Source organism: Salvelinus alpinus, chromosome 12 (genome assembly GCF_045679555.1).
Source record: "Salvelinus alpinus chromosome 12, SLU_Salpinus.1, whole genome shotgun sequence".
Classification (NCBI taxonomy): Eukaryota; Metazoa; Chordata; class Actinopteri; order Salmoniformes; family Salmonidae; genus Salvelinus; species Salvelinus alpinus.
This window is the reverse complement of record NC_092097.1, coordinates 28865533-28879131: the sequence shown is the minus strand read 5'-3', so window position 1 is coordinate 28879131 and position 13599 is coordinate 28865533. Positions and strand designations below refer to the sequence as shown.

General features: G+C 44.4%; 1 protein-coding gene across 1 annotated transcript; it reads left to right on the top strand.

Moving 5' to 3' along the window:
• The first annotated feature begins 7191 nt into the window (after positions 1-7191).
• LOC139535841 (protein transport protein Sec61 subunit alpha-like) lies at positions 7192-13038 on the top strand. Its single transcript, XM_071335677.1, has 12 exons — positions 7192-7354; positions 8195-8262; positions 8377-8442; positions 8542-8620; positions 8899-9030; positions 9140-9249; positions 9531-9684; positions 9964-10124; positions 10320-10517; positions 11071-11262; positions 11435-11511; positions 11685-13038. Exons 1-12 carry the CDS (start codon positions 7348-7350, stop codon positions 11869-11871), a joined length of 1431 nt encoding a protein of 476 aa, XP_071191778.1. The 5' UTR covers positions 7192-7347; the 3' UTR covers positions 11872-13038.
• The last annotated feature ends 561 nt before the right edge of the window (positions 13039-13599 follow it).

The following is a 13599-nucleotide window of genomic DNA, read 5'->3' as shown; positions in this document are numbered from 1 at the left end:
CTCCATTATGCTGCTCCCAGCCTATAGACAGAAACTAAAACAGGAAGCGCCCGTGCTCAGGTCTGTTCAACGCTGGTCCGAACAATCGGATTCCACGCTTCAAGATTGCTTCAATCATGTGGACTGGGATATGTTCTGCATAGCGTCAGACAATAACATTGATGAATACGCTGATTCGGTGAGCGAGTTTATTAGCAAGTGCATCGGTGATGTTGTACCCACAGCGTCTATTAAAACATTCCCCAACCAGAAACCGTGAATTGATGGCAGCATTCGCACAAAACTGAAACCACTGCTTTTAATCAGGGCAAGGTGACCGGAAACATGACCGAATACAAACAGTGTAGCTATCCCCTCCACAAGGCAATCAAACAATCTTAGCGTCAGTATAGAGACAAAGTAGAGCCGCAATTCAACGGCTCAGACAGGAGAGGTATGTGGCAGGGTCTACAGTCAATCACGGACTACAAAAGGAAAATCAGCCCCGTCGCGGACCACAATGGCTTGCTCCCAGACAAACTAAACAACTTCTTTGCTCGCTTTGAGGACAACACAGTGCTGACACGGCCCGCTACCAAAACCTGCGGGCTCTCCTTCACTGCAGCCAACGTGAGTAAAACATTTAAAAGGGTTAACCCTCGCAAGGCTGCCGGCCCAGACGGCATCCCCAGCTGCGTCCTCAGAGCATGCGCAGACCAGCTGACTGGTGTGTTTACGGACATATTCAATCAATCCTTATCCCAGTTTGCTGTTCCCACATGCTTCAAGAGGGCCACCATTATTCCTGTTCCCAAGAAAGTGAAGGTAACTGAGCTAAATGTCAATCGTCCCGTAGCACTCACTTCCGTCATCATGAAGTGCTTTGAGAGACTAGTCAAGGACCATATCACCTCCACCCTACCTGACACCCTAGACCCACTCCAATTTGCGTACCGCCCCAATAGGTCCACAGACGACGCAATCACAATTACACTGCACACTGCCCTAACCCATCTGGACAAGAGGAATACCTATGTAAGAATGCTGTTCATCGACTACAGCTCAGCATTTAACACCATAGTACCCTCCAAACTCGTCATTAAGCTTGAGACCCTGGGTCTCGACCCCGCCCTGTGCAACTGGGTCCTGGACTTCCTGACGGGCCGCACCCAGGTGGTGAGGGTAACAACATCTCCACCCCGCTGATCCTCAACACTGGGGCCCCACAAGGGTGCGTTCTCAGCCCTCTCCTGTACTCCCTGTTCACTCATGACTGCATGGCCATGCACGCCTCCAACTCAATCATCAAGTTTGCAGATGACACTACAGTGGTAGGCTTGATTACCAACAACGACGAGACGGCCCTCGGAGTGTGGTGTCAGGAAAATAACCTCACACTCAATGTCAACCAAACAAAGGAGATGATTGTGGACTAGAGGAAAAGGAGTACCAAGCACACCCAAATTCTCATAGACGGGGCTGTAGTAGAGCAGATTGAGAGCTTCAAGTTCCTTGGTGTCCACATCACCAACAAACTAGAATGGTCAAAACACACCAAGACAGTCGTGAAAAACCTCAACAAAACCTATTCCCCCCCAGGAGACTGAAAATATTTGGCATGGGTCCTCAGATCCTCAAAAGGTTCCACAGCTGCAACATCGAGAGCATCCTGACTGGTTGCATCACTGCCTGGTACGGCAATTGCTCAACCTCCGCCTGCAAGGCACTACAGAGGGTAGTGCGTATGGCCCAATACATCACTGGGGCTAAGCTTCCTGCCATCCAGGATCTCTACACCAGATGTTGTCAGAGGAAGGCCCTAAAATTGTCAAAGACCCCAGCCACCCTAGTCATAGACTGTTCTCTCTGCTACCGCATGGCAAGCGGTACCGGAGCGCCAAGTCTAGGACCAAAAGGCTTCTCAACAGCTTTTACCCCCAAGCCATAAGACTCCTGAACAGGTAATCAAATGACTACCTGGACTATTTGTATTGTGTCCCGCCAACCCCCTATTTTACGTTGCTACTACTCTCTGTGATCTATGTGTAGTCACTTTAACTATACCTACAGTTGAAGTCGGAAGTTTATATACAATTTAGCCAAATACATTTAAACTCAGTTTTTCACAATTCCTGACATTTAATCTGAGTAAAAATTCCCTGTTTTAGGTCGGTTAGGATCACCACTTTATTTTAAGAATGTGAAATATCAGAATAATAGTAGAGAGAATGATTTATTTCAGCTTTTATTTCTTTCATCACATTCCCAGTGGGTCAGAAGTTTACATACACTCAATTAGTATTTGGTAGCATTTCCTTAAAATTTTGGGTAGTCTTCCACAAGCTTCCCTGTCACGTTCGTCAGATGAATCGGACCAAGGCGCAGCGTGGTATGTGTACATTCTTTAATATATTAAGAATGAACACTGAACAAACTAACCAAAATAACAAAACGACACGTGAAGCTATACAAAAGAGTGCTGACAGGCAACTACACATAGACAAGAACCCACAAACACCAAAGGGAAACCTAAATATGATCCCCAATCAGAGACAACGATAAACAGCTGCCTCTGATTGGGAACCATATCAGGCCACCATAAATATACAAATACCTAGACCTACAAAACCCTAGACATTACAAAACCCCTAGACAATACAAAACCCCTAGACAATACAAAAACCAGCGTATCCACCCTAGTCACACCCTGACCTAACCAAAATATAAAGACCCCGGAGACCCCGGACTGGGGACCGTCGCTGGAGGCCCAGGACTGGGGATCTTCGCTGGAGGTTCCGGACTGTGAAACGTCGCCGGAAGCTCCGGACTGTGAAACGTCGCCGGAAGCTCCGGACTGGGTACTGTCGCCGGAAGCTCCGGACTGGGAACTGTCGCCGGAGGCTCCGGACTGGGAACTGTCGCCGGAAGCTCTGGACTGTGGAAGCGCACTGGAAGCCTGATGCGTGGTGCCGGAACTGGTGGTACCGGGCTGAGGACACGCACCTCAGGACGAGTGGGGGGAAGAGGCACAGGACGTACTAGACTGTGGAGGCGCACTGGAGATCTGGAGCGTAGAGCTGGCACAATACGTCCTGGCTGGATGCTCACTTGAGCAGACGCACCGGAGACACAGTACGCAGAGCCGACGCAGGATATCCTGGTCCAAGGAGGTGTACTGGAGACCAGGAATGCTGAACCGGCACCATCCGTCCTGGCTGGATGCCCATTCTAGCCCGGCAAATGCGAGGAGCTGGAATAGAGCGCACCGAGCAATGAATGCGAACTGGAGACACCGTGCACATCTCTGCATAACACCAGTTACGCTCCCCACTGTAAGCACGAGGAGTTGGATCAGGTCTCCACGGTAAGCACGAGGAGTTGGCTCAGGTCTCCAACCTGACTCAGCCAATCTCCTCGTGTGCCAGCCTCCCCCAATTATTTTTAACTGGGGCTGTCTCTCGGGCTTCCGTGCTAACCGTGTCCCCTCATATCTTCGCCGTTCCTCCTGCGCTATCTCCACCTGCTTCCATGGTAGGCGATCCTCTCCTGACAATATTTCCTCCCACGTACAGGATCCTTTACCGTCCAAAATCTCGTCCCAAGTCCATGATGTCTGCTCCTTCTGAACATGCTGCTTGGTCCTTTTATGGTGGGTTCTTCTGTCACGTTCGTCGTATGAATCGGACCAAGGCGCAGCGTGGTATGTGTTCATTCTTTAATAAATTAGAATGTACGCATACCACGCTGCGCCTTGGTACGATTCTTACGACGAACGTGACATTCCCACAATAAGTTGGGTGAATTTTGGCCCATTCCTCCTGACAGAGATGATGTAACTGAGACAGGTTTGTAGGCCTCCTTGCTCGCACATGCTTTTCAGTTCTGCTAACAAATTTTCAATAGGATTGAAGTCAGGGCTTTGTGATGGCCACTCCAATACCTTGACTTTGTTGTCCTTAAGCCATTTTGCCACAACTTTGGAAGTATGCTTGGGGTCATTGTCCATTTGGAAGACCCATTTGCGACCAAGCTTTAGCTTCCTGACTGATGTCTTGAGATGTTGCTTCAATATATCCACATAATTTTCTATCCTCGTGATGCCATCTATTTTGTGAAGTGCACCAGTTCCTCCTGCAGCAAAGCACCCCACAACATGATAATGCCACCCTTGTGCTTCACGTTTGGGATGGTGATCTTCGGCTTGCAAACTCCCCCTTTTCCCTCCAAAAATAACAATGGTCATTATGGCCAAACAGTTCTATTTTTGTTTCATCAGACCAGAGGATATTTCACCAAAAAGTACGATCTTTGTCCCCATGTGCAGTTGCAAACCGTAGTCTGGCTTTTTTATGGAAGTTTTGGAGCAGTGGCTTCTTCCTTGCTGAGCTGCCTTTCAGGTTGTCGATATAGGACTTGTTTTACTCTGGGTATAGATAGTTTTGTACCTGTTTCCTCCAGCATCTTCACATGGTTCTTTGCTGCTGTTCTGGGATTGATTTGTACTTTTGCACCAAAGTACGTTCATCTCTAGGAGACAGAACGCGTCTCCTTCCTGAGTGGTATGACGGCTGCATGGTCCCATGGTGTTTATACTTGTGTGCTATTGTTTGTACAGATGAACGTGGTACCGTCTGGCGTTTGGAAATTGCTCCCAAGGATGAACCAGACTTGTGAAGGTCTACAATTTTTTTACTGAGGTCTTGGCTGATTTCTTTTGATTTTCCCATGATGTCAAGCAAAGACGCACTGAGTTTGAAGGTAGGCCTTGAAATACATCCACAGGTACACCTCCAAAAGTCTCAAATGATGTCAATTAGCCTATCAGAAGCTTCTAAAGCCATGACATCATTATCTGGAATTTTCCAAAGACACAGTCAACTTAGTGTATGTAAACTTCTGACCCACTGGAATTGTGATTTATAAGTGAAATAATCTGTCTGTAAACAATTGTTGGAAAAATGACTTGTGTCATGCACAAAGTATATGTCCTAACCGACTTGTCAAAACTATAGTTTGTTAACAAGACATTTGTGGAGTGGTTGATAAACGAGTTTTAATGACTCCAACCTAAGTGTATGTAAACTGCCGACTTCAACTGTACATGTACATATTACCTCAATTAGCTCAGCTAACCGGTCCCCCCGCACATGACTCTGTACCAGTACCACCTGTATATAGCCTCGCTACTGTTATTTTCACTGTTTTACAGGTTTATTTTGGGGGGGGGGGGTTTCTTTACTTACATATTGTTTACCTAATACCTATTATTTTCCTTACATTGCACTGTTGGTTAGTGCTTGTAAGTAAGCATTTCACTGTAAGGTCTACACCTGTTGTATTCGGCGCACGTGACAAATTAACTTTGATTTGATTAAGAATAATGGTGGAAAATGAAAGCAGAGTGAGCTGTATGTTGGCTCGAATACAGGAGAAATTATGAATCTGTTAAAGATGATTTTGTGATGGAGTGACATTTTTGGAAAAAGTGGATAGTTGTCTTTTGGCTGATCCATGTGTGGTTTCAGGGTGGGTGAAAACAGAGTTGGGTGCTGTGGAATCGGTGAAGGTAACCAGAAATGGTCTTGTGATAATTGTTTGTGTTTCTGCTGGTCAGAGGGAGCAGGCGCTCCACGTCAAGCGAATGGGAACAAGTGATGTAAATTGTTTTGATCTCAAGAAAAGGGCACCATTGAAAGGAGTGATTACTGGGGTAGCGGTGAATGTGAAAGTTGAACAACTGAAGGGTATTTGTGATGCTCGTTGTTTGGTGCGATGCAGACAGGGTGGCGTGAATGGTGAAACAGAAAAGTCGTTGTCTGTTATTGAGTTTTTGCCGAATACATTACGCTGTTACAGGTGTCAAGCTTATGGGTATGTGGCAGCTCTGTGTAGTAGGGAGGTTCCTAGGTGTGAGAAGTGTGCAGAAGGGCATGAGACAAAGGAATGTGTAGCATTGGGGAAAGAAGCTGTATGTGTTAATTGTAGTGGAGCCCATGTGGCTGGGGATCAGAAATGTCCGGTGCGAGAGAAGCAGGTTGAGGTTTCCAGGGTTAGAGTAGTGCAGAGGTTGTCGTGTTCTGAGGTTGTGAAGAAAGTAGAGGAAGATGGGTCAAGGTGGAGGGATCCTGAGAGGAGTGGTGTGAGTAGTAGATCTGTACCAGTACAGAGGAATAGGCAGGCCAACAAGTGATATGTTTCAGTAAGATTTGATTTTTTTGTTGTTGCATTTATAGCCATGGTTATCAACTGTACTGTAGGGATGGAATGTACGTCGCAGAAAATTGAGGTTGTGGTGGCAGCTGCAGAGAAGTATTTAGGTGTACGAGACTTGACGTCAGAAGAGTTAGTGTGTTGAGTGATGGTGTCCTATCGTTTCAGGCTGTAGGCCTGAGGTAGGACTTGATAGATTTAAATAGTGGAGTATGGCGGTGGGTGTTTAATGAGTGTAAGGTTAGATGTTAGGGTATTTGTTGATTTATTTCGTCATTTTGTATTATTATTTTTTAAGCAAAGTATAAGGGAGTTATACTCCAGTCTAGTACGTGGCGGTAATGAAACATTTATTGGATGCCGTTAACCATTGAAAAAAAGGTTAGTTCCGGTCTACTTAACTGGGTGTGACACCAATGCAATAGTAGCTGGGTCTGGTATTATTTAGTTCATTGAACCAGGGGAAAAAAGCGATTGTGTGTCTCGCTTCCTCTTCCGTCTTTGTTGGAGCGCTTGTGTCAAATATTTTTTATAACTAAACCAAGATAGACCACTGCTTGTCGTTTCTAATAGGAACAAATGAGTCATAGTGGGCAGAACAAGCAAGGATGGGGCAGAGCCAAGCACGCATTACCGATATCCATTTGCGCGTTCTAGCATATAGCGGCATATTTCCCGTTAGGGAACGCCTACTCTGAAGTGCGCGTGTGCAATAACTCAATTAGCTTTTGCACTCCTAAACAGCGCGATTTCTACTCTTGCAAGGGGTAATGTCTAGAAAATTTAGCCCACCCTGTTCATGACCGATTTTGCGAATAGAAAACCGCATTAAGATCAAATGTTTAATCGATGAGAAAATGTGCAGAATGTCAGCCAAAATCCCCCTCGTTACCTCTTCTTCCACTGCGCGCCAGTAGGCTTCCTCTCGCTACCATATTTGGTAGTGAGTGGAAACGCCAACCGGATGCTTCACATTTATACATCCAGTGAAATATCTGTTTCATTGTTCTATCTTTGCTTGTGTAGTGTTGACGTGTCTCTAAAGCGCTTTCTTTCTCAGCTGTAGAGCAATTCGCCGGTAGTCAGAACGAAAACTGGAGAGACCTATTGACACATAAGGACCACACACTCAAAGATCGTAACGCTTGGGAAATCATCATGGGCAGTGAGTATCCCCCAGACTAAAGTAGCTAGCTAAAGTGAAGGACTATTTCACATAATCGGGGAACTTTTGACGAATCCGATGCAGGCTGTCATTTTTCAATGATTGGATCTAAGGCCATTTTCATTGTAGCTAGAGCTAACTGTTAGCTAGCTGGATGACAAGTGGTCTTTGTTTCACGAATATTTTTAACTCCTGTCTTCAACAGCATTGTCTGCAAGAAAATGGCTAGTTTCGTCAGTTGTCAAGAAACGGAAGTTTAAAAGAGCTAGCTAGTTAGCCAGCTAACGCGTTAGCTATCAGTGTCACTTGCTAACTAACGTTAGCTAGCTAGTTTGCTAATGTTAGCTGTACAGATGTTAACTACTTTTTATTATGTCCAGTCAGCTAACGTTACATTGATAACTATATCACATCAATCAGTGTTACATGGTAATTGATATCTCGGAGCATGATAACTACTGCATGCTAGTTAACATGTAACGTTAGCTAGTATAGCTAACGTTAGCTATATTGGATGCAGACGGACACATCCAGATTAGTGATGACGACGCTTAGCTAACAGCCGGTGTTTGACACAGGTTTAAATATCTCGTATCATAAGCAGTACTTGTTTACTGAAACACATTCGCTGGTATGCTAAATGTTTTACATTGGATTAACAATTGTGTATAGAAAGATCTGTTTTCATTGTGAATTCGTTTAGTTTATAGCCAAAGATCCAATCCGCTATGCATGTACCGCTATGCCACGTCCCCCTATAAATTGTTAGGTCCTTCACTGGCCTTTATGTTTATTATGGCGAGTCTATTGAATAACATCCCTCCTTTTGTCTGTTTTCAGTCAAATTCCTGGAGGTAATAAAGCCGTTCTGCGCAGTATTACCTGAAATCCAGAAACCTGAAAGAAAGGTACAGTATTTACTTTATGAAGACAAGTATGTTTTACTTTCAACTGTATAAACCTCTGTTGTTCCTGCTGTCATTGTTGCTTCCATGTCTCACTGTAATTGCTGTTTTCAACAGATCCAGTTCAGAGAGAAGGTACTATGGACAGCCATCACGCTCTTCATTTTCCTTGTGTGCTGCCAGGTAAATATCTGCTGTATTGTTCACACACTCTCTCTTTTCTAGCATTTTAATTGAGTAGAATAAAAAGTCACACCTGAATCTCTGTCACCTATCCTCCAGATTCCCCTTTTTGGCATCATGTCCTCAGACTCTGCAGACCCCTTCTACTGGATGAGAGTCATTCTGGCCTCCAACAGAGGTGGGTTGTCACTTTTGCAATGTAGATACAACAAGTGAATAAATTAATGTCTCTGTGAATTGATACCACAATCAAGGGACATGGCAATGAATGAGTCAATTAGTTAGTTACTGAGTGTGTGAATTGATAGTGTTGAGTGAATGATGAATTGATCGATAGGAGTGAAATTTTATCTCTGACTTGAGTGGGTAATTGGTATTATTTCTGATTGAATGGCTGAACAACTCTATGGCTCTGCTCTCCTGTTAACGTTCTCTGGGTCTCTCCTGTCCATCCAGGTACCCTGATGGAGCTGGGTATCTCTCCCATAGTCACCTCTGGCCTAATCATGCAGCTCCTGGCCGGGGCTAAGATCATTGAGGTTGGAGACACCCCCAAAGACAGGGCCCTCTTCAACGGAGCACAGAAATGTAGACCACAAGCCCCACTTCTTGTTCCTAGTTTGACCTAATTCTGTCAAGTTTAAGCATTACTGTGATTGAGGCCATATAATTTCTAACCCATTGCTATCTCCTACAGTGTTTGGTATGATCATCACCATTGGTCAGGCCATCGTGTATGTGATGACTGGAATGTATGGAGACCCCTCCGATATGGGCGCTGGGATCTGTCTGCTCATCATCATCCAGGTGAGCCCTCCTCTCCACCCCTCTGTCATATTCTTATCCCCCCTCAGATTCAGGACTTGGTCCAATACTCCTTTCTTGCTACATTTTCAGAGGTTATCACTATTAATCTGTAAGTGATTATATAATTTAAAGCGAGGTTCACATCCTAATTTTTAACCAATCCAACCTTCTCCGATTACTTCAATGAATGTATGAAGAAAATGTCTATTTAAAGGAAGTCAAACAGGGCTCCAGTGTGAGTGGTTTGTCTCGGTCTCTAACCCACCTGTCTACCCCTCCAGCTGTTTGTGGCAGGTCTAATCGTGCTGCTGCTGGATGAGCTGCTGCAGAAGGGCTATGGTCTGGGCTCTGGTATCTCCCTGTTCATTGCCACCAACATCTGTGAGACAATTGTCTGGAAGGCCTTCAGCCCCACCACTGTCAACACTGGCAGAGGTAAGACACCAGAGCAGACGGCTGTGGGAGAAGGACAGCAGGTCTCATGGGCTAAACTGAGGCATTGAAACTGATGTGCCCTGTCTGGGTGTACATTTAGGACAGACTTACTAATTTCCACTATCAGAGATAATACCTGGTTATATGCAAGTGGTAATTTCACATAAGACCAACTATGGCTCCTATAGATCGACTTGGTCTTGAGAAGAACCCCAGGGGTCAAGGTTAGTTTAGGTGGTCTCTAGATGTGAGGCTGATGTTTTAGTCTCTTGTGTTTAGGTACAGAGTTTGAGGGAGCCATCATTGCCCTCTTCCACCTGCTGGCCACGCGAACAGACAAAGTGCGCGCCCTGAGAGAGGCCTTCTACCGCCAGAACCTGCCAAATCTTTTGAACCTCCTCGCCACCGTTTTCGTCTTTGGTGTAGTCATATACTTCCAGGTCAGTAACTGTCTTTCTTCCTTTAAACCTGTTAAAGGAGTTGAAGACATTTGTTATTGTCAGAAAACAACACAATGCATTAAAAAAAAAAGTTCTTTACCTTTTTATTAATGACCATTTAGACACTATATATTTATGATATGGGTATGTTCTACTCTCTCTTACCATGTCTCTCTTCCTCCCGTCTCTCTACAGGGCTTCAGGGTGGACCTGCCCATCAAGTCTGCCCGTTACCGTGGCCAGTACAACACTTATCCCATCAAGCTCTTCTACACCTCCAACATTCCCATCATCCTCCAGTCTGCCCTCGTGTCCAACCTGTACGTCATCTCTCAGATGCTCTCCACTCGCTTCAGTGGCAACTTCCTGGTTAACCTGCTGGGTACCTGGTCTGTAAGTACACACCATTTTAAACCATTTCTCTGAACTACCATGTCCGAACTCTAAACTCAAGGTTTGTCACATTAACATCCGCACAGTACCCTGAACTTAAGCCACTGTTACTAGCCCGCTACAATCCTGTATTCATCCCTGTACCTTAGAGACTGCTGCCCTATGTACATAGTCATTGAACACTGGTCACTTTAATAATGTTTAAATACTGTTTTACCCACTTCATGTGTGTATACACTGTATTTTATAGTCAAGACTCATCGTATATAACTACTCCTGTACACACCTTTCTATCTATATAATGTCTATACACACCATAATATACATACAGTATATATTTATATTCTGGACACTGACATTGCTCATTCTAATATTTCTTAATTCCTTTTTATTTTGGGGATTTGCGTGTATTGTTAGGTATTACTGCACTGTTGGAGCTAGGAACATACACCTGTGATAACATCTGCAAAATGTGTACACGGCCAATCAAATCTGATTTGAACATATCCAGCAACACAGAATGTATAAGCTGACCAGACTTGTGTGTTTGTAGGACACATCGTCAGGCGGTCCAGCTCGTGCCTACCCAGTGGGTGGGCTCTGTTACTACTTCTCTCCCCCGGAGTCGTTTGGCTCGGTTCTAGACGACCCCATCCACGCTACCATCTACATCTGCTTCATGCTGGGCTCCTGTGCCTTTTTCTCCAAGACCTGGATCGAGGTGTCTGGCTCTTCTGCCAAAGATGTAAGTCCTTCTACCACATGTGCTGTACATTTGTTAGACTATGTAATCATAAATTCATAATTTTGATGTAGGACTCTCCTAAAATGTCTACGGCATTTGAGGATAGCATGTTTCAGAGGACCTGTACATGTGTTACGTAATGTAATCCATGAGTGTGTGTTTGCTCTCCCAGGTGGCTAAGCAGCTAAAGGAGCAGCAGATGGTGATGAGGGGACACAGAGAGACCTCCATGGTTCATGAACTCAACAGGTAAACTATCTTAGTCAAAACTCGAACCTTTTAGCCATAACAATCCATGTCTTAATTTAACAGGGTTTAATATTACACTTTTCCAAACATGCTTTCTTCAGGTAATGATTGGTGCACTACTACTTGAGTTTGCCTTCTGTATCAAGCTGAAATCTTGCCTCTGTGCTTTCCAGGTACATCCCCACAGCGGCGGCCTTTGGTGGTCTCTGTATCGGCGGTCTATCTGTCATGGCGGACTTCCTGGGTGCTATTGGCTCTGGCACGGGTATCCTGCTGGCTGTCACCATCATTTACCAGTACTTTGAGATCTTTGTCAAGGAGCAGAGTGAAATGGGCAGCATGGGAGCCCTGCTCTTCTAGTCAGACACCTGGCTGCAACACCTGTGACGAAGCAACCCTCTTAATGCACATGGACATGCCCCAGATCAGACCAAGTCCTACCAAATGCTTATTATTCACATTATTTTATGTCCATTTACATTTTTTTTTATCTGCACAATGAATCTGTTCTCTCCTGTGTCATTTTCCGGATGCTTTCTGGCATCTCCCCTGACATGGCCTACAGGAGGTTCAGCCCAAACAGAATGGTGTGTGTGTAGTGAAGTGGTGGGACTGACTACATCCTGACATTCACAACACTCTGATCAACCGCTCTGTAACAGTTTACCTGAGACTGGTTAGCCTCCTCAGGGTCATCTGAAGTGTTTCATATCTATTAAAATGGTCTGATCCACAAGCGTTTATGCGGGGGTGTTGTCCCTTTTCAGACTGCGACAACAGCTCTGTAGTATACAAGCATGTATACTGCACTGGGATGAGGGAAGTCCCTCTTACTGGATTGACTTCATACAACCCAACACAGTATACATAGGAACGCTTTGGATTTCTGCTTAAATTCCATCACCTCAATTACCTGGAGGATATAGGCATGAATGTAGAGTGTACCTTCACAACTGGGCTCTTTGGTATGTTTTTTTGAATGGCCATCAGATTTTGACCTGATGGCCACTCATTTCACTGATTGAGTAGCAAGGGAAGGTTTGGTCAAGACTCTCTGAATATAACCATGTTTGTCCACCAGACATGTGACTGTTTAAAGCCGCGCTCCAATAATACTGTAGGTCAGAAAGTGGAGCGTAGGGCTCTTAGAATGTGGTGCAGCTTTGTCAAGTGTTTACTTTTTATGAAAGTGTGCATTGGAAGAGTTATCAAGTGAACCACTCATAGGTCCCCTGAAACTGGGCTGAAGGGAGGTGGTGTACGTTTAGGGAGATGTAATCGTACTTATATGCCACATTCATACCTTTTTGCCCATTTTGGTGGGTGATTTTTATTTTTGTCTGCTTTGAGCATGACTGTATTAAACACTTTCACACCGTGAATTTTGGTTTTCTGTATATACCAAGCATTGAATTCATCTACAGTGTAAAATAACAGGGGGGGTTTTATATGTAAAAATGCTGTTCTGAACAAATGTATTCTGGGAAGAAAAAAAATAATTCTCAATAAAAACTCATTTTGGGGAAAGTTTTCTTTTTTTCTTTGAGTGAAGACTAGAGATTTTCTTCTTCTCTGTTGAAAGTTTCATAGTTTCTAGCCAATCTGTACCTTTCAGCTCACGTTGTTGGCCTCGCTGGCCTAATGTGCATTTTGTCACGTCCTATTTAATAAGCACTGGGGGGGGGAAGGGGCATTCCCTCCCTTTGTCATAATGTCTGTGCTCACGTGGGTGTGGTCACTGACTGGTTAAGACTTCATATGAAAAATACTTCTCATTTAGAAGGCTAACATCACATTACATCTTCTGACAAATTATTTCATATTTAATCTAATCATATAAGTCCACAACATCTAGATGTGAATCTGATCAATGGGAAATATACACACTCAGATGTTATGTTGTTCTGCTGTCCTTAGTTACATCACAAATTAGTAATGAATTTGACATGATTGTTTAAGTACCCATGGACCCTTCCAACTGTTTGGATTACAGAAATATTGTTTAATTATTCAACTTTTTGATGTTACGTACTGCAACGTCTCTCTCTGGTAACAAAGGGTTTTAACTTCCATTTCTGAAAGAGTGGG

What these genes read in the sequence shown, in the direction of transcription:
- LOC139535841 (XM_071335677.1), top strand. An exon ending in TTTTCCTTGTGTGCTGCCAG is followed by an intron (nt 8,443 to 8,541) that starts GTAAATATCTGC and finishes CCTATCCTCCAG; the next exon opens with ATTCCCCTTTTTGGCATCAT. An exon ending in CACTGTCAACACTGGCAGAG is followed by an intron (nt 9,685 to 9,963) that starts GTAAGACACCAG and finishes TCTTGTGTTTAG; the next exon opens with GTACAGAGTTTGAGGGAGCC.